Here is a 20,144-nt window from a genome sequence, read left to right on the forward strand (position 1 = left end):
ATTTAACACAAATTCTTTCCAAAAGTTTTAAGGAGTGGGGGAAAGGGGGAGGAAATATTTCCCAATTCATTCTATGAGGCCAGCTTCACCCTAATACCAAAAGCAGACAAAGGCATTATAAAAAAAGAGAACTATAGTCCAGTAATCCCTTACGAACACAAGTTGAATCAAACAATAGACTAAAAGGATATTTGTGTCAGGACCAAGCAGGGTTTTCCCCAGAAATGCAAGGTTGGTTTAACATTAAAAAATCAATCAATGTGATTCACCGTATTAACAGACTAAAAAAGAAAAAAAAAACATGATGATCTCATAAATACAGAAAGTGCATTTGACAAAATCCAACATCCATTCCTGACAAAAACTGTCAGCAAACTAGTGATGAAAGGGACTTGCTCACCATGATTAAGGACATCTATAAAATCTCGATAGCTAACATCATACTTAATCATTAAAGACTGAATACCTTTCCACTAAGATCAGGAATAAGACAGGGCTATCCTTTCTTGCCACTTCTATTAAACTTTGTACTGGAGGTCTTGGCTATCCTTTCTTGCCACTTCTATTAAACTTTGTACTGGAGGTCTTAGCCAGTGCAATCAGGCAAGGAAAAGAAGTGAGACATTCAGATTGGTAATGTAAAACTGTCTTTGTTCACACACAACATAATCATCTATGTAGGAAGTCTACTGGAATCTACAAAAAGCTACTAGTAGTAATAAATAAGTTTTGCAAAGTTGCAGGATACTAGATCAATTTACAAAATTTCAATGTATTTTACACACTAGCAACAAACAATTGGAAATAGAAATTTTAAAACTTACCACTTATCAGTAGTATCAAAAGATATAAAATACTTAGGGATAAATCTGAGGAAAGTTATAAAAGAACTATACCCTGAAACTATAAAATATTGCTGAGAGAAATTAAAGAAAACCTAAAAAAAAGAAGTTGGAAGAATCAATATTGTTCAGATGTCAATTCTCCCCAAATTGTGATCTATAAATGCAGCACAGTCCCAATCAAATTCCCAACAGGCCTTTTTGGCAGAAATTCATATGTTGATTCTAATATTTATACTAAAATGCACAGAGTCCATAATAGCTAAAATAATTTTTGAAAAAGAAGGACAAAACTGGAAGGTTCATGCTAGCTGAATGCAAGACTTATAAACATATAGTAATAAAAATCATGGTATTGGCATAAAAGCAAATAGATAAATGAGACAGAATAAAGAAAATAAGGAGTCTGAATAAAGAGACCAGAAATATAACCACAAGTATACTGACAACTGATTTTTGACAAAGGTGCAAAGGAAATGATGTGGAGAAAAGGACACTTTTTAGCAAAGGCTAGAACAACTAGATATCCAAATTAAAAAAAAAAAAAAGGCCCCAAAACCAAAAATGTGGATTTATATCTTATACTATATACAAAAATTAATTCAGTGGATCATAGACCTAAATGTAAAACCTAAAACTGTAATTTTTTTTTTACATGGAGGCATAAGACAAAATCTTCATAACCTTGGATTAGGCAAAAATTTCTTAAATATGTCACCAAAAGCACAATCCACAGAAGCAAATTTGATAAACTGGACTTGATGAAGTTAAAAATTTCTCTTCAAAAGATATTGTTATGAGAATAAAATGTAAGCAACAGACTGGAAAAAAATATTCACAATTCATATATCTGAAAAAGGACCTATATCCAGAATATAGAATGAACTCTCAAAACTCAATAATATAAAAATAAGGAATCCAGTTTAAAAATGGACAAGAGAGTTGAACAGATGCTTCATCAAAGAAGATTCAGGGATGGCAAATAAGAACATAAAGATGCTCATCATTAGTAATTATCAAGGAAATGCAAATCAAAAACCACAATGAGATACCACTCATTGGTACTGGATATAATACCCGCTGGTTTGAATATAAAGTGTTACTACTATTTTGGAAAATAATTTGGCATTTCTTAAAAAGCCACCATATGATCCAACCATCCCTCTCCTAGGCATTTACCCAAGACAAATGAAAGCTTATGCCCATTCAAAGACTTCTACACAACTGTTCACAGCAGTATTATTTATCCATCAACAAGTAAATGGGTAAACAAAATATGGCACCTCCACACAATGGAGCACTATTCTGCAATAAAAAGGAATGAATTATTTCTATAAACCACATGTGCCTATCTCAAAATGAACTTTAAAGTAATTATGCTGAGTGAAAGAAGCCAGACAAAAGGGTATATATATTATATCTCATTTATAAAATTCTAGAAAATGCAAACTAATCTATAATGAGAGGTAGCAGATCAGTGAGGATGGGGTTGGGAGGAAGGGATTATGAAGATTATGAGGAAACCTTTGGGAATGATGAATATGCTCACTCTCCTGATTGTGGTGCTTTCACGTGTGTGTGTGTGTGTGTATCTTTTTTTTTTTTTTAATTTTTACAAGAGATAAGTAGACTGACTCCAAGCACTGTAAATGGATGACCACAACAAAAGCAACAATGAAGCAAATTACTAGTTTTGATTTGTGCTTAGTGGACCACTGCAACTTGGCATTAGTAGCTGCATGCTCAACTTCAATAACCAGATCTGATTCACTAGTTCAGTTAAAGCGGGGTCCCATTAATGGAAATAAGATCATCAGAGCCTGCAGTCCTCTGCAGACTAACAGTCATTAACTGACATGCACTGGGAATTGACAAAGTGAACAGTGCAAATGTGTGGTAACATTGACTTTTTGGAAACACAATTATTTTATTAATTTCATTAAATGCTCTTGATCAAGTTATACAGCATTCAAAAAAATGAACTCTAAAACAGAAGTTTCAAGGTTTCCTTTTTAGCTTGGGTGAACATGCCAGAAAGCACCCACAGGAAGCAGCTACTTCCTTCTGTAGCAGCATCATTGCGATCTCTTAATTCGTGCATTTATAATAAAATATCACAACTTACATGAGTACTGTAAGTCAGTTACAAGAACACACAGTCACTTTTCATGCAATTCAAATCTCACCATGGGGAGTCCATATTTTAGAAAGACACAAAAACAAATAGTTCAAATGAAGAAATACCTCCTGGCTTTTCCATGATTAAAAAGTCTGTCCTTGGGCATTAGTCATTAGCTACACCTTTCACATAAAATCTCTCACACAGAGAACAGTAATTTTTATTATAATCACTTATAGTAAGGTTCAAAGCCTACAAATGTCAAAATTAGCAATTGAAAAGTATTTGTAGAGGGACTTCCCTGGTGGTGCAGTGGTTAAGAATGCGCCTGCCAATGCAGGGGACATGGGTTTGAGCCCTGGTCCGGGAAGATCCCACATGCCGCGGAGCAACTAAGCCTGTGCGCCACAACTACTGAGCCTGCGCTCTAGAGCCTACGAGCCACAACTACTGAGCTCGTGTGCCACAACTACTGAAGCCCGAGTGCCTAGAGCCTGGGCGCCACAACAAGAGAAGCCACTGCAATGAGAAGCCCGCACACTGCAACGAAGAGTAGCCCCTGCTTGCCGCAACTAGAGAAAGCCCGCACGCAGCAACGAAGACCAAAAGCAGCCAAAAAAAAAAAAACAACAAAAAAAACAGTATTTGTAGAAAGAGAACTACAGAGCTCGATGTATGTTTATGTAATCTTAGCTACCGTACATGTGCAATGAGATTTACTTCAGAGGAACAATCATAAACCCTAGGGTTATAAATGAATATAAGTATAATTGAGATTCACAGGAGAAGAAATATGCTTTTTGATGGTGATTATTAATTTTCTGTATATATGACTCAAGTTGACTATCCTTATGCTGAAAGCCCATTTATGGAATTTGCAAAATATACACTAATATCCTCTTCTACAAGGTGGGATCAAACACAGCCTATGAAAAAGTTTGTTTAATTATAATATTGAGTTAATGATGCATTTAATATTTATTCAAATTTCTCTTTACTCTCTGGCATTATAAGTGTCCTTGAACTTTAAAAAGAAAGACATTTAAAATATCTGGATACAGACTTGTAGTTTCATTTCAAGACACAATTCTTAAAACACTAAGCTAGAGAGACAGAAGAAAAAAAGAGCATTTACAACTGTAAAGAGTTACCTGATAGGCTCTTCAGTCATTTCTGTTATGGAAAGCTATCACAGCCTATTAGATACAGACAGAGTGTTTGGTTATCAAAAACACTCTTACTCATTGTATTCTGTGGAGAATCTTCCATTAAGATTGAACTGTGACCTGAGGTATTTACAGTGGCTGTCTGGGTAGTGAGAACTTTTTCATCCTTTTATATACAGGTATTTTCCAAAGGTTCTGTAAAGAACATAGATTGCATATATTCTCTTTCCCTCCCTCTCTATCTAAATATAGTGTATATAATAAATATACAAATTCTCACTACCTGTGTCCTCACTGCTATCACAAATTCTTGCCTAAAATTGGCAATTGTGGAAGGTGATGGGAATATGGGGGGGGGGTTCATTAAGTATTCTCTCTACTTTTCTGTAAGTTTGGAAATTTCATAATACAGGGTTTAAAAATGTAGTGCCTATTTACACAAAATCCTCTCCCAGGGTTTATACTGTAAAAGTTATAAAATGGTCCCAATTCTCTAGGAATATACAATTTAGGACATATGATGCTGATGAGGATTTACATATAGAAAATACACCAAGAATAAATGAATAGTGGATAAACATAGAGAGAGTAAAAGTGAGTCTGTTTTTGCCACTCATTCATCTCATCATGGTTATCTCCTTTCTCCTCTTTCTACTTTGACCTCTCTCAAACTTTGACCACTCTCTCTTCCCCATCTGTTATCTGAGAACCAATAAGCCCTGCCAGTTTCCCCACTGTGGTTTCTCTCAGGGTCATCACTTTCCATTTTCACAGCCACTAGTCATTTTATGCCTAGATGGCTGCAAAGACATCTTAGTTGTAATCCTTAATCTCTGGTCTCACTTGACTTAAAAATTCATCTTGAAGCCTGATGTCAAGTTCAATTTCCTAATAAAGAAGTTATAATTTCTCTATTTTAGGAATATAAGGCACACTCTTCTCATAGTCTTTCAACACAGCCCTCCTGCTCAGAGGCCATTCCTGTTATTGATCCCTCAGGAAACTCATCCATGCATTTTGCTGTCTCCTTGTCTTTGCTCACTCTTCTGCACCATCTTACACTTCCATAAATCTTTATTTATTATAAATACTTACATGAGTATTTATTGAATAGCTTCAAGATCTACTTCTTCCTCCATAACTGTCCTATTTGACCGTCCTCTGAATTACTTCAGTGTGTATGAGTGTCATCTGACCCACAAAACCTTTGTGGGGATAAGTGATCTAGTCTCTCATTCAGGGTTCTCAACCCTGGCTGCATGTCAGAATTGCTGGAGAAGTTAACAAAAAATCCAGCCTAGGACAATTAAATCAGAATCTCTGGGGGTAAAGCATAGACATTAGGAAAAAAGATGTTTTTTATACCAGTTATTTTTATTTTATTTCTTATTTTTTTTAACATCTTTATTGGAGTATAATAGTTTTACAATGGTGTGTTAGTTTCTGCTTTATAACAAAGTGAATCAGTTATACATATACATATATCCCCACATCTCTTCCCTCCTGCGTCTCCCTCCCTCCCATCCTCCCTATCCCACCCCTCTAGGTGGTCACAAAGCACTGAGCTGATCTCCCTGTGCTATGAGGCTGCTTCCCACCAGCTATCTATTTTACATTTGGTAGTGTATATATGTCCATGCCACTCTCTCACTTTGTCCCAGCTTACCCTTCCCCCTCCCCGTATCCTCAAGTCCATTCTCTAGTAGGTCTGCGTCTTTATTCCCATCCTGCCCCTAGGTTCTTCATGACCATTTTTTTTTCTCTTAGATTCCATATGTATGTGTTAGCATATGGTATTTGTTTTTCTCTTTCTGACTTACTTCACTCTGTATGACAGACTATAGGTCCATCCACCTCACTACAAATAACTCAATTTCGTTTCTTTATATGGCTAAGTAATATTCCATTGTATATATGTGCCACATCTTCTTTATCCATTCATCAGTTGACAGACACTAAGGTTGCTTCCATGTCCTGGCTATTGTAAATAGAGCTACAATGAACATTGTGGTACATGACTCTTTTTGAATTATGGTTTTCTCAGGGTATATGCTCAGTAGTGGGACTGCTGGGTCGTAAGGTAGTTCTATTTTTAGTATTTTAAGGAACCTCCATACTGTTCTCCATAGTGGCTGTATCAATTTACATTCCCACCAACAGTGCAAGAGGGTTCCCTTTTCTCCACACCCTCTCCAGCATTTATTGTTTGTAGATTTTTTGATGATGGCCATTCTGACCGGTGTGAGATGATATCTCATTGTAGTTTTGACTTGCATTTCTCTAATGAATAATGATGTTGAGCATTCTTTCATGTGTTTGTTGGCAATCTGTATATCTTCTTTGGAGAAATGTCTGTTTAGGTCTTCTGCCAATTTTTGGATTGGGTTGTTTGTTTTTTTGATATTGAGCTGCATGAGCTGCTTGTAAATTTTGGAGATTAATCCTCTGTCAGTTGCTTCATTTGCAAATATTTTCTCCCATTCTGAGGGTTGTCTTTTTGTCTTGTTTATGGTTTCCTTTGCTGTGAAAAGCTTTTAGGTTTCATTAGGTCCCATTTGTTCATTTTTGTTTTTACTTCCATTTCTCTGGGAGGTGGGTCAGAAAGGATCTTGCTGTGATTTATGTCATGGAGTGTTCTGCCTCTGTTTTCCTCTAAGAGTTTTATAGTGTCTGGTCTTACATTTAGGTCTTTAATCCATTTTGAGTTTATTTTTGTGTATGGTGTCAGGGAGTGTTCTAATTTCATTCTTTTACATGTAGCTGTCCAGTTTTCCCAGCACCACTTATTAAAGAGGCTGTCTTTTCTCCACTGTATATTCTTGCCTCCTTTATCAAAGATAAGGTGACCATATTTGTGTGGGTTTATCTCTGGGCTTTCTATCCTGTTCCATTGATCTATATTTCTGTTTTTGTGCCAGTACCATACCGTCTTGATTACTATAGCTTTGTAGCATAGTCTGACATCATAGAGCCTGATTCCTCTAGCTCCGTTTTTCTTTCTCAAGATTGCTTTGGCTATTCGGGGTCTTTTGTGTTTCCATACAAATTGTGAGATTTTTTGTTCTGGTTCTGTGAAAAATGCCAGTGGTAGTTTGATAAGGATTGCACTGAATCTGTAGATTGCTTTGGGGAATACAGTCATTTTCACAATGTTGATTCTTCCAATCCAAGAACATGGTATATCTCTCCATCTATTTGTATCAACTTTAATTTCTTTCATCAGTGTCTTATAGTTTTCTGCATACAGGTCTTTTGTCTCCTTAGGTAGGTTTATTCGTAGGTATTTTATTCTTTTGGTTGCAATGGTAAATGGGAGTGTTCTCTTAATTTCACTTTCAGATTTTTCATCATTAGTGTATAGGAATGCAAGAAATTTCTGTGCATTAATTTTGTATCCTGTTACATTACCCAATTCATTGATTAGCTCTAGAAGTTTTCTGGTAGCATCTTTAGGATTCTCTATGTATAGCATCATGTCATCTGCAAACAGTGACAGCTTTACCTCTTCTTTTCTGATTTGGTTTCCTTTTATTTTTTTTTCTTCTCTGATTGCTGTGGCTAAAACTTCCAAAACTATGTTGAATAATAGTGGTGAGAGTGGGCAACCTTGTCTTATTCCTGATCTTAGTGGAAATGGTTTCAGTTTTTCACCACTGAGAACGATGTTGGCTGTGGGTTTGTCATATATGGCCTTTATTAGGTTGGGGTAAGTTCCCTCTATGCTTACTTTCTGGAGGGTTTTTACCATAAATGGGTGTTGAATTTTGTCAAAAGCTTTCTCTGCATCTATTGAGATGATCATATGGTTTTTCTCCTTCAATTTGTTAATATGGTGTATCACGTTGATTGATTTGCGTATATTGAAGAATCCTTGCATTCCTGGAATAAATCCCACTTGATCATAATGTATGATCCTTTTAATGTGCTGTTGGATTCTGTTTGCTAGTATTTTGTTGAGGATTTTTGCATCTATGTTCATCAGTGATTTTGGCCTCTAGTTTTCTTTCTTTGTGACATCTTTGTCTGGTTTTGGTATCAGAGTGATGGTGGCCTCGTAGAATGAGTTTGGGAGTGTTCCTCCCTCTGCTATATTTTGGAAGAGTTTGAGAAGAATATGTGTTAGCTCTTCTCTAAATGTTTGATAGAATTCGCCTGTGAAGCCATCTTGTCCCGGGCTTTTGTTTGTTGGAAGATTTTTAATCACAGCTTCAATTTCAGTGCTTGTGATTGGTCTGTTCATATTTTCTATTTCTTTCTGGTTCAGTCTCGGAAGGTTGTGCTTTTGTAATAATTTGTCCATTTCTTCCAGGTTGTCCATTTTATTGGCATAGAGTTGCTTGTAGTAATCTCTCATGATCCTTTGTATTTCTGCAGTGCCAGTTGTTACTTCTCCTTTTTCATTTCTAACTCTATTGATTTGAGTCTTCTCCCTTTTCTTCTTGATGAGTCTGGCTAATGGTTTATCAATTTTGTTTATCTTCTCAAAGAACCAGCTTTTAGTTTTATTGATCTTTGCTATCGTTTCCTTCATTTCTTTTTCATTTATTTCTGCTCTGATCTTTATGATTTCTTTCCTTCTACTAACTTTGGGGTTTTTTTGTTCTTCTTTCTCTAATTGCTTTAGATGTAAGGTAGGTTGTTTATTTGAGATGTTTCTTGTTTCTTAACGTAGGATTGAATTGCTATAAACTTCCCCCATAGAACTGCTTTTCTGCATCCCATAGGTTTTGGGTTGTCGTGTTTTCACTGTCATTTGTTTCTAGGTATTTTTTGATTTCCTCTTTGATTTCTTCAGTGATCTCTTGGTTATTAAGTAGTGTATTGTTTAGCTTCCATCTGTTTGTATTTTTTACAGATTTTTTTCCTGTAATTGATATCTAGTCTCATAGCGTAGTGGTCGGAGGAGACACTTGATACGATTTCAATTTTCTTACATTTACCAAGGCTTGATTTGTGACCCAAGATAAGATCTATCCTGGGGAATGTTCCATGAGCACTTGAGAAGAAAGTGTATTCTGTTGTTTTTGGATGGAATGTCCTATAAATATCAATTAAGTCCATCTTGTTTAATGTATCATTTAAAGCTTGTGTTTCCTTATTTTCATTTTGGATGATCTGTCCATTGGTGAAAGTGGGGTGTTAAAGTCCCCTACTATGATTATGTTACTGTCGATTTCCCCTTTTATGGCTGTGTAGCATTTGCCTTATGTGTTGAGGTGCTCCTATGTTGGGTGCATAAATATTTACAATTGTTATATCTTCTTCTTGGATTGATCCCTTGATCATTATGTAGTGTCCTTCTTTGTCTCTTGTAATAGTCTTTGTTTTAAAGTCTATCTTGTCTGATATGAGAATTGCTACTCCAGCTTTCTTTTGATTTCCATTTGCATGGAATATCTTTTTCCATCCCCTCACTTTCAGTCTGTATGTGTCCCTAGGTCTGAAGTGGGTCTCTTGTAGACAGCATATATACGGGTCTTGTTTTTGTTTCCATTCAGCCAGTCTACGTCTTTTGGTTGGAGCATTTAATCCATTTACATTTAAGGTAATTATCAGTATGTATGTTCCTATTACCATTTTCTTAATTGTTTTGGGTTTGTTATTGTAGGTCTTTTCCTTCTCTTGTGTTTCCTGCCTAGAGAAGTTCCTTTAGCATTTGTTGTAAAGCTCGTTTGGTGGTGCTGAATTCTCTTAGCTTTTGCTTGTCTGTAAAGGTTTTAATTTCTCCGTCAAAGCTGAATGAGATCCTTGCTTGGTAGAGTAATCTTCGTTGTAGGTTCTTCCTCGTCATCACTTTAAATATGTCCTGCCACTCCCTTCTGGCTTGGAGAGTTTCTGCTGTAAGATCAGCTGTTAACCTTATGGGGATTCCCTTGTATGTTATTTGTTGTTTTTCCCTTGCTGCTTTTAATATTTTTTCTTTGTATTTAACTTTTGATAGTTTAATATGTGTCTTGGCGTGTTTCCCCTTGGATTTATCCTGTATGGGACTCTCTGTGCTTCCTGGATTTGATTGATTATTTGCTTTCCCATATTAGGGAAGTTTTCAACCCTAATCTCTTGAAGTATTTTCTCAGTCCCTTTCTTTTTCTCTTCTTCTTCCGGGACCCCTATGATTCGAATGTTGGTGCGTTTAATGTTGTCCCAGAGGTCTCTGAGACTGTCCTCAATTGTCTTCATTTTTTTTTTCTTTATTCTTCTCTGCAGTAGTTATTTCCACTATTTTATCTTCCAGGTCACTTATCCGTTCTTCTGCCTCTGTTATTCTGCTATTGATCCCTTCTAGAGAATTTTAAATTTCATTTATTGTGTTGTTCATCACTGTTTGTTTGATCTTTAGTTCTTCTAGGTCCTTGTTAAACGTTTCTTGTATTTTCTCCATTCTATTTCCAAGATTTTGGATCATCTTTAGTATCATTACTGTGAATTCTTTTTCATGTAGACTGCTTATTTCCTCTTCATTTGTTAGGTCTGGTGGGCTTTTACCTTGCTCCTTCATGTGCTGTGTGTTTCTCTGTCTTCTCATTTTGCTTAACTTACTGTGTTTGGGGTCTCCTTTTCGCAGGCTGCAGGTTTGTAGTTCCCATTGTTTTTGGTGTCTGCCCCCAGTGGTAAGGTTTGTTTAGTGGGTTGTGTAGGCTTCCTGGTGGAGGGGACCAGTGCTTGTGTTCTGGTGGATGAGGCTGGATCTTGTCTTTCTGGTGGGCAGGTCCACGTCTGGTGGTGTGTTTTGGGGTGTCTGTGGCCTTATTATGATTTTAGGCAGCGTCTCTGCTAATGGGTGGGGTTGTGTTCCTGTCTTGCTAGTTGTTTGGCATAGGGTGTCCAGCACTGGAGCTTGCTGGTCGTTGAGTGGAGCTGGGTCTTGGCATTGAGATGGAGCTCTCTGGGAGATTTTTGCCATTTGATATTACGTGGAGCTGGGAGGTCTCTTGTGGACCAATGCCCTGAACTTGGGTCTCCCATCTCAGAGGCACAGCCCTGACACCTGGCTGGAGAACCAAGAGCCTGTCATCCACACGGCTCAGAATAAAAGGGAGAAAAAAAAGAAAGAAAGAAAGAGGAAGATAAAATAAAATAATGTTATTAAATTAAAAAATAAAAAATTATTAAAAATTTTTTAAAAAAGTAATTAAAAAAAAGAAAGAAGAGAGCAACCAAACCAAAAAGCAAATCCACCAATGATAACAAGCACTAAAAACTATACTAAAAAAAAAAAAAAGAAAAAAAAAAGAAAAAAAAACCCAGACAGAGAGAACCCTATGACAAATGGTAAAAGCAAAGCTATACAGACAAAATCACACACAGAAGCATACACATACACACTCACAAAAAGAGAAAAAGGGAAAAAATATATATATTGTTGCTCCCAAAGTCCATCTCCTCAATTTGGGATGATTTGTTGTGTATTCAGGTATTCCACAGATGCAGGGTACATCAAGTTGATTATGGAGATTTAATCCGCTGCTTCTGAGGCTGCTGGGAGGGATTTCTCTTTCTCTTCTTTGTTCGCACAGCTCCTGGGGTTCAGCTTTGGGTTTTGCCCCGCCTCTGCGTGTAGGTCGCCTGAGGGCGTCTGTTCTTCGATCAGACAGGATGGGGTTAAAGGAGCAGCTGATTTGGGGGCTCTGGCTCACTCAGGCTGGGGCGAGGGAGGGGTACGGATGCGGGGCGAGCCTGCGGCGGCAGAGGCCGGCGTGACGTTGCACTAGCCTGAGGCGTGCCGTGCGTTCTCCCGGGGAAGTTGTCCCTGTATCACGGGACCCTGGCAGTGGCGGCTGCACAGGCTCCTGGGGGGGCGGTGTGGATAGTGACCTGTGCTTGCACACAGGCTTCTTGGTGGCTGCAGCAGCAGCCTTAGCGTCTCAGGCCCGTCTCTAGTGTCCGCGCTGATAGCCGCGGCTCATGCCCGTCTCTGGAGCTTGTTTAGGCGGCGCTCTTAATCCCGTCTGCCCACGCACCAGGAAACAAAGAGGGAAGAAAAAGTCTCTTGCCTCTTCGGCAGTTCCAGACCTTTTCCCGGACTCCCTCCCGGCTAGCTGTGGCGCACTAGCCCCCTTTAGGCTGTGTTCATGCAGCCAACCGCAGTCCTCTCCCTGGGATCCGACGTCCGAAGCCCGAGCCTCAGCTCCCAGCCCCCGCCCGCCCCGGCGGGTGAGCAGACAAGCCTCTCGGGCTGGTGAGTGCTGGTCGGCACCGATCCTCTGTGTGGGAATCTCTCCGCTTTGCCCTCCGCACCCCGTTGCTGCTCTCTCCTCCGTGGCTCTGAAGCTTCCCCCCTCCGCCACCCGCAGTCTCCGCCCATGAAGGGGCTCCCTGGTGCGTGGAAACCTTTCCTCCTTCACAGCTCCCTCCCACTGGTGCAGGTCCTGTCCCTACTCTTTTGTCTCTGTTTTTTCTGTTTTCTTTTGCCCTACCCAGGTATGTGGGGAGTTTCTTGCCTTTTGGGGGGTCTGAGGTCTTCTGCCAGCGTTCAGTAGGTGTTCTGTAGGAGTTGTTCCACATGTAGATGTATTTCTGATGTATTTGTGGGGAGGAAGGTTATCTCCATGTCTTACTCTTCTGCCATCTTCTCTCCTTCTTTTCTATATCAGTTATTTTTAAAATGTCCCAAGTGATTCTAACATATAGGAAGTTGAGAACCACTCACCTGAATAACAGGTTTCTTGATTTGTAAGTACTATTCATTCGTTTGGTCAATAGCTATGGGTATCTGTTATAAAGGTAGAAAACTGGCAGCCCTGGCATATTTTGTCTTTGGCCCACAGAGTGTTTTCAAAAAATTTTAGAGTTTAGACAATACTTTAAAATTGGGAGACTTATCGTAAACATTGGGATACCGAGGTCCTCTTGAAAAGAATGAAAGATCTGGCAAGCCTGGGCCTATGTTCTTGCAAGACAAAACTTGGCTAGAACTGAACTGCAGGTGCCCTTTCTAGACTGAAAAGGAGAATCCACTTTGCTGTAGTTCTCACCACTCCCTACAGCTCTCTCACAGAGGCTGAGTGTCAATTGCCATGTATTGTATCATTTGCATAGCTGTTAATATTACTGTTTTAATACTAGAGAACAACTTCTTTGAAGCACTATCTCACGCCTCTCCCCTAACCGCCCCCCTCCACTCCCAATAGGGCTCACTGTAGAAGTAGAAAATGTTTCTCTGGGTCAAATATCCAGGCATCCAGCCCACTCTACTCATTTATGTTTTCTGACTGGTTTCTGTGGTAATATGAGTTTGCAGCCCCTGGCCTAATATATGGCAAGCACTGTGTTAGATGCTAGGGATATAGAAGAACGAGGTTCAGTGCCATTTTGGAGGAAGTCATGCTTAATTGCGGAATGCAGACATATTAATTAAAAAGTACTGCAAAAAAAAAAAAAGAAAGAAAAAAGAAAAAAAAGCCATCAAAAGAGGAGAACAATGCTTGTTAGAATAGAAGATGTGGCATTTGAGTTGGATCTAGAAAGATGAATTGGGAGTTTTTTCCAGGCAGAAAGGCAAAGAAGCCATTTTAGGCCAACAAAACAGCAATCCCAAAATACAAACATATGAAAGCCCAGAGAGTGGTCAGAAATTAACACATGGGAAATGAGAGAAAGGGTCTGGAGATGAAACTGTGGAGTAAGTTTGGAATAGAGGAGGTTGGCTTTGTGTGAGTTCCCAAGGGTTTTTTCATTTTGTCTTTAACATAGTGGGAAAGGCATGAAAAGTCTTTAATCAAAGAGTGACACAATCACATTTCTATTTCTATTATCAGAAAGAGAAATCTGACAGCAATGTGAAGATTAACTGGGAGGGTGAGGTGAGTGACGGTGGGGACCTGAACAATGAAAGTAGCAATAGGATCAGATTTGAGAGACGTTTGGGAGGTATAACTGGCAGGGCGTGGAAGCATACAGGAAAAGGAGAGAAACAACCCAGCATGTTTGACTTATCGTGTAAAAATCGAGAAGATATTTTAGTTGCTAGAAGAGAAATTTAAAATAATGACTTATCACTGACTTGAGTTGATGTTAAAGTGACTTAATATTTAACCTCAAGCTATAAAGCATCGTCACAAGGCTGTTCCACCCCCACCCCCCCCACCCCTTTTTGGTCTTACAAATAAACATGCTTATAATTTAGATACTTGAGTACATACCTGATTCTGCTGAACTTAGAGGATGACCTCCAAATTTTATTTCAGTTTGGCGGAGTTTAGTCATGTTTAGCAGCTGTGTGACTTGTGGAACATCTGTCGTGAGTTGGCAGCTTCGTGGAATGATGTCTGTAGGTTCATCTGTTGGAAATGGAACACCATATCCAGTTGGAAATAAAGACTACCATTCATTCCCCAAATGTAAGCCATTTCTGCCACATGGACATATCTTATAAATGAAACTGATTAAATTAAAACATTTTAGAGTGTAACTTCGCATGAGTTACTCAATCTTACAGGCTTGGTTTTCTCATCTGTAAAATGAGCATGATAATTTTAATGTTCACTTTCTAGGACTGTAGAAAGGATTAAATGAGATAGAGTACTTAACATATGGAACAGGTTCAGAGACTTCTGCAATAAATGAGAGCACTGACTGGAAACATTTTATATTTGTTTTTTAATACTAGAGTGGTACTCGAAAGAAGAACTAGCTAGGTATGCTCCAAGAAAGGTTTCTGGGAGTACACTGGCTCATTTATACAAGATCGATAAGTACAATGACATTACCGAACAAGCACCTAGAGCCATTATATGAGTCAATTTTTAAACTTTTTATTTTGAAATAATTTTAGACTTACAGAAAAGTTACAAAAATAGTACAGAGTTCCAATATACCCTTTACCCAGCTTCCCCTAATGTTAACATCCTACCTTCAAATACTTTCAAAGAAAAAAAGAGTTTAATTAAAATAGTATTTTCATTATTATAGTTTGTATTTCCAATGAGATTTAATATTGTTCATATATGTTTATATGGATATTTAAGTTTTCATTATAGTAGATTTCCTGTTCATGTTCTTAACCCATTTTACTTTTAGAGCATTAAAAAAAGTTATTTATATGATCTATTTTGTGGCAAAGATATTAAGCCTTGTCATATGTAGCAAGTAGGAATTAAGTTGCTATTAGCATTCCAAAAAGCAATTTTACTGTGTGCATCAAAAGCCTTAAAAATGTCCATGGCATTTTACTCAGTAATTTCACTTTACGAATCTATTCTAAAGTAAACAAATCAGAAACTCAGATGAAGATCTATGTAAATAAGTGTTTATAATTTCTGAAAAATGAAGCAACTGGAATTTTCAGTAAAGAGTCACAGAAAATTGTATTTATGAAGATAGCTTGATGATATGGGAAAGGCTCAAGATAGGAAGTTAAATGAAAGTAACGTACCCAAAACTCTATCTCAACTTAACGATTTTAGAAAATCGTTAAATAAAATGTATGAATGGCAAAAGGACTAGAAGGAAATATACCAAAATGTAAAATAACTTTTCACGATTAGCTTAAGCATAGTTTTTATTTTCTTCTTCAGAATAATTTGTGTTTAATTTTTATTAGGAAAGAGTTTCTATTTTTAGAATCTAGTGGAAAAATGTGGTGTGTGTATATGTGAATGTGAGTAGTAAGAGAAATTCAACCAAATTCATCCCTCAAAAACATCCTTAGGTATGTATAAACTCTAACCATGTATATAAAGGCAAATGATGTTAGGTTTTTGTACATCCAAGCCATGGCAATTCCCTAATTAGATCTTACTGTCCTAATCTTGAAAAGGAAAATGAATCATTTAGCTAAAAACTTAAATGCTCATCAGCAGTGTCATGGTTTCTAAGTATCCTAATGCTCCAGTAATTACAAATGCCACTGGGTTTACAAATCTTAGTTTTCAGGTATTCTTTGTCCATTCATTTCTTATTTGTCATCGACATTTAGTAAAGTAATTGAGTAAATGAATTCTCAAAATAGAAAACTTTTGGAAAATAAGTAGACTAACTCCAGATGTATATCTGACATGTCATTTCAGACTTCTCTGAGGTAGAAAAAGATAATTTCCACATCAATGCCAATATTGATAAACTAAGATTTTATATTAATAGAGGAAGAGAATTCTGTAGGCTAATAAGATTCTGAATCCTATGAAGAGAAGTCATGGAAACTTTAGCTCATAGGGCTTGTGTGGATATATAATGCCATACAAAGTTTTAACTGTATCCAAAAGAAAAGCTGAGTTTCCAACTAACAAGGGACAGACAGCAAATTCTGGTAACCAAAACTCCATAAGCTTTTATGAAAAATAGAACAAGGCAGAGACTATTACAAAACTCTAATCTGAATCCTACAGGAACGTGGTTGACATGCAAATCAGATTTCACATTAAAAGGCTCAAATCCCCTCTGCATCATTTTTCCTTTCTCTGTACCTACTCTCTCTTTGCTCTCAGAACGTCTCACTATTTATTGGATTATTCATTGAGGGAAACTGTGGGCAGTATAAAACCTGCAATAAAAGAAGAAATCCAAGAAAGAAAACTACTGATTTATTATTTTAAAATACAGCCTAATCATTCAGCAACTGCTGACTGTCAAACTTTGAGACTTTGTAGAGAAAGTCTCATTTGTGAGAAAGAGGAAAGGGGCCTTAGTTTCATTTTTGCGATCCCGAACTATGAAGGAGCTTTAAACCTGGTAGTTGGATGTTCTGATAGACCTAAATAGAACTTAACTCATCTCCCCACTAAACTACCCCCTTCTCCCGGTCCAATTACTAGGTTATGTTATTTTATTTTTTAAGCATTTACAGCTTAATTTAAAAATAAGGATTAATTCTGAAAACAGCATAGATCCTACATAAAAATTAAATCGTGCTGAACTGTGAGTATTAGAGGGCATGGTCTACCTGTATCATTCATTTACTCATTTTATCATTCAGTAAATACTTATTGAGCCTCTACTATGTGCCAAGCACTCATCTAGTGGCTGGGAATGCAGTGGTGAGCCAGAGTGACTCTGTGCCGGCCTTACTGAAGCTTATATCTAGCAGAGAATATGAAACAAGTTATACCACAAATATTTAAATTACAATTGTGTTAAGTGCTCTGAAAGAAAAGTTCAAGACGTTATAAAAGAAGCAATGGGGGAATCCAACATCACAGGGTGTTAGGGAAAGAGACATTTAAGCTGAGTCATAAAAGATAAGTAGTTATTCAGGTAGAGGAAACAGCTTTTGAAGACTCTGAAGGCAGAAAGACTTTGGAGCATTCTAGGAAGTGGAAGAAAGATAGTTCTGTCAAACAGAATAGTGAGAGAATCCCAATGATATCTTTACTACAACACCTGGTTCAAAGGGGGTACTTAATAAATGGTCATGAACAAAAGCACCTTTTAAACAGCCAACCTAGATTAAATGCAGCTGTCCAGTCTTCCATTTTTCTTCTCTGGTTGTTCTTTGTTCAGCTATACCCTGAAAAGTACTGCATGCACATTTTATTTGGATAGCACATCTTTCTCCCCAGAGGGCAAATAACAAATCAAGCTGGCAATCAGATACTAAGCGACCAAGTCCTGTCTGCCTTGTTCTTTCAGACAAGTTCTATCCTCGGGAAGGAACTGTGTATGGAAACGTGCAGACTGCTTGATTAACATCTGAAAAATGATACAATCGAATTTAAACTGCTTTTGCTAACACATCTGAAAGAACATAATGTTGGCTGGAATGGTTAGTTCAGAATGGCAATGGTACATGAAGGAGAAAGCTATGAGAAAGCTGACAGATGTGCTCATGTAGCATCCAAACACAACCAGATGGTAGTTTTTGTTGATGTCTTTGCTCCCAGTATGAGATAGTATATTATTGCAATGTTTGAGTGACTTTTTAACCCTGTTCTCCTTTCTTTGGCCATAAAGTCATAATAAAATGAACCATTCTATAGGTGTTTAATACCCTTGATGAAGATCTTAACTAGCTTTAAAAATTAAGTCATCAATTTAAATACATATATACAGTACTTTATGCATTAAAAACCATCATCCCCATTTTACTGGGGGGAAATGCCTTATAAAATAGTGAGATTTATAGACCTGTTTCCACTTAAGGCTACTCATAATTCATTGCAGTTTAAGTAAGTACCAATTTTGTAATAGTTCACTGATCCTGGACTCAACTATATTCATTTTACCTATCTGCAGTGCCTAGCACAGTGCCTTACTTATATCAAATCTCACCTCTCTGAAACACCAGTGAGAGCCAAGCAGAAAACATTAAAGTTTCTAACTGCCAGGATATTTGTTTTTGTTTGGGCTGCTGTAACAGAATACTGCAGACTGAGTGGCTTATAAATAACAAATTTATTTCTCATAGTTCTAGGGGCTGAGAAGCCCAAGATCAAGGCACCAGCAGATCTGATGTCTGATGAGGGTCCTATTCCTGGTTCCTAGATGGCTTCCTGCTAAAACTTCACATGGTGGAAAGGGAGAGGGAGCTTTCTGGGATCTCTTTTATTAGGACACATATAAATTCTAGGGGGACACATTTAATCTATAACAATTTTGGTACAAAGTTGGTTCATTTTTTGCTTGTTCATTCACTCACTTACCATATAACTATCAGATTTTCTCTGGGCCTGGCATGGATTCAAATCCCTGCTTTATGGAGTTTACTGTGTAAGTGCGGAAAGATTTTTAAGAAGCAGTATATCATTGTGGTTAAAAGCACAGGTTCTGGAGCAAGGCATCCTGGGTTCACATTCTGGCTCTACCAAGTGGTTGTGTGATCCTAGCATTATAATTTACCTTGCTGTGCCCTGCTCTCCTTATCTGTGAAACATGGATATAAAAATAACATTTTCCTCATAGGGTTACTGTGATGATTAAATGAGCTTAATGTATACAAGAGGATAAGAATAGTGCCTGGTACATAGCAAGTGCTATATAAATGTTTACTATTAATAATAGACAAATACTTATGTAAATTATTTCATTACAATGGTGACAAAACCACCACATCTTAGTATGTGTGTTTTTGTTTTGTTTTTAATAATAAAAGGTTTTGATGTTTAAAGGAACTACACAAAAACTTGGCTATCTTGAATGAATCATTCCATTGAAGCTTTTAAAAAAAAAAATGAGGAGAAATTCATTTTAACATAAAATTAAGCATTTTAAGATAAAAGATTCAGTGGCATATAGTATACTCACAATGTACTTACCCATTAACCCGTATCTCCCCATTCTCTCTGGCCCCCAGTCCGTGGCAGCCACAAATCTACAATCTTGTCTCTATGGATTTATCTATTCTGGATATTTCATATAAATGGAATCAAACAATATGTGTTCTTTTGTGTCTGTGTGAATAGTACTTACCAAATTTTGTTAAACCATTCATCCACTGATGGACATGTGGGCTGTTTCCACATTTTGGCTATCATAGATAATGCTGTTATAAACATGCATGTACATGTTTTCCATTTTGTGGGGTATATGCTTAGGAGTGGAATTGCAGGGTCATATGGCAATTCTGTGTTTAACTTTTTAAGGAACTGCCAAAATGTTTTACACACTGGGACAACAATTCTGCATTCCCATCAGCAATGTATGAAGGTTCCAATTTCTCTCCACACTTGCTAACACTTACTTTCCATTAAAAAAATTATAGCCGTCTTAGTGGGTGTAAAGTGGTAACTCACTGTGGTTTTAATTTGTATTTCCCTAATGACCAATGATGTTTAGCATCTTATGTTTGTTGCCTGACATTTGTATTATCTTCTTTTGTATATCTCTTTTGGAGATATATTTAAGTCTTTTGACCATGTTAGAAAATTGGGTTGTCATTTTGTCGTTGTGTTATATATTCCAGATACTAGAATACATCAGAATATATATGTACACTCTATTTAAGAACCAGAATATATATTCTATCAGATATATGATTTACAAATATTTTCTCCCATTCTGTAGGCTGTCTTTTCACTTTCTTGATAATGTCATTTGATATACAAAGTTTTTAATTTTGATAAAGTATAATTTATCTATTTTGAA

At 37.3% G+C, this 20,144-nt stretch overlaps 1 protein-coding gene across 4 annotated transcripts in view; it reads right to left on the reverse strand.

The window, feature by feature from the left end:
- The window catches only part of CFAP20DC (CFAP20 domain containing), a 277,728-nt gene that overhangs the window by 118,087 nt on the left and 139,497 nt on the right, over positions 1 to 20,144 (reverse strand). For all 4 annotated transcript variants that reach the window (XM_061195461.1, XM_061195462.1, XM_061195460.1 and 1 more), the window contains exon 7: positions 14,270 to 14,407. In XM_061195461.1, coding sequence (XP_061051444.1) covers positions 14,270 to 14,407 — 138 coding nt within the window. The remainder of the gene's footprint in view (positions 1 to 14,269; positions 14,408 to 20,144) is intronic.

This window comes from Eubalaena glacialis, chromosome 7, assembly GCF_028564815.1.
Source record: "Eubalaena glacialis isolate mEubGla1 chromosome 7, mEubGla1.1.hap2.+ XY, whole genome shotgun sequence".
NCBI classification, from domain to species: Eukaryota; Metazoa; Chordata; class Mammalia; order Artiodactyla; family Balaenidae; genus Eubalaena; species Eubalaena glacialis.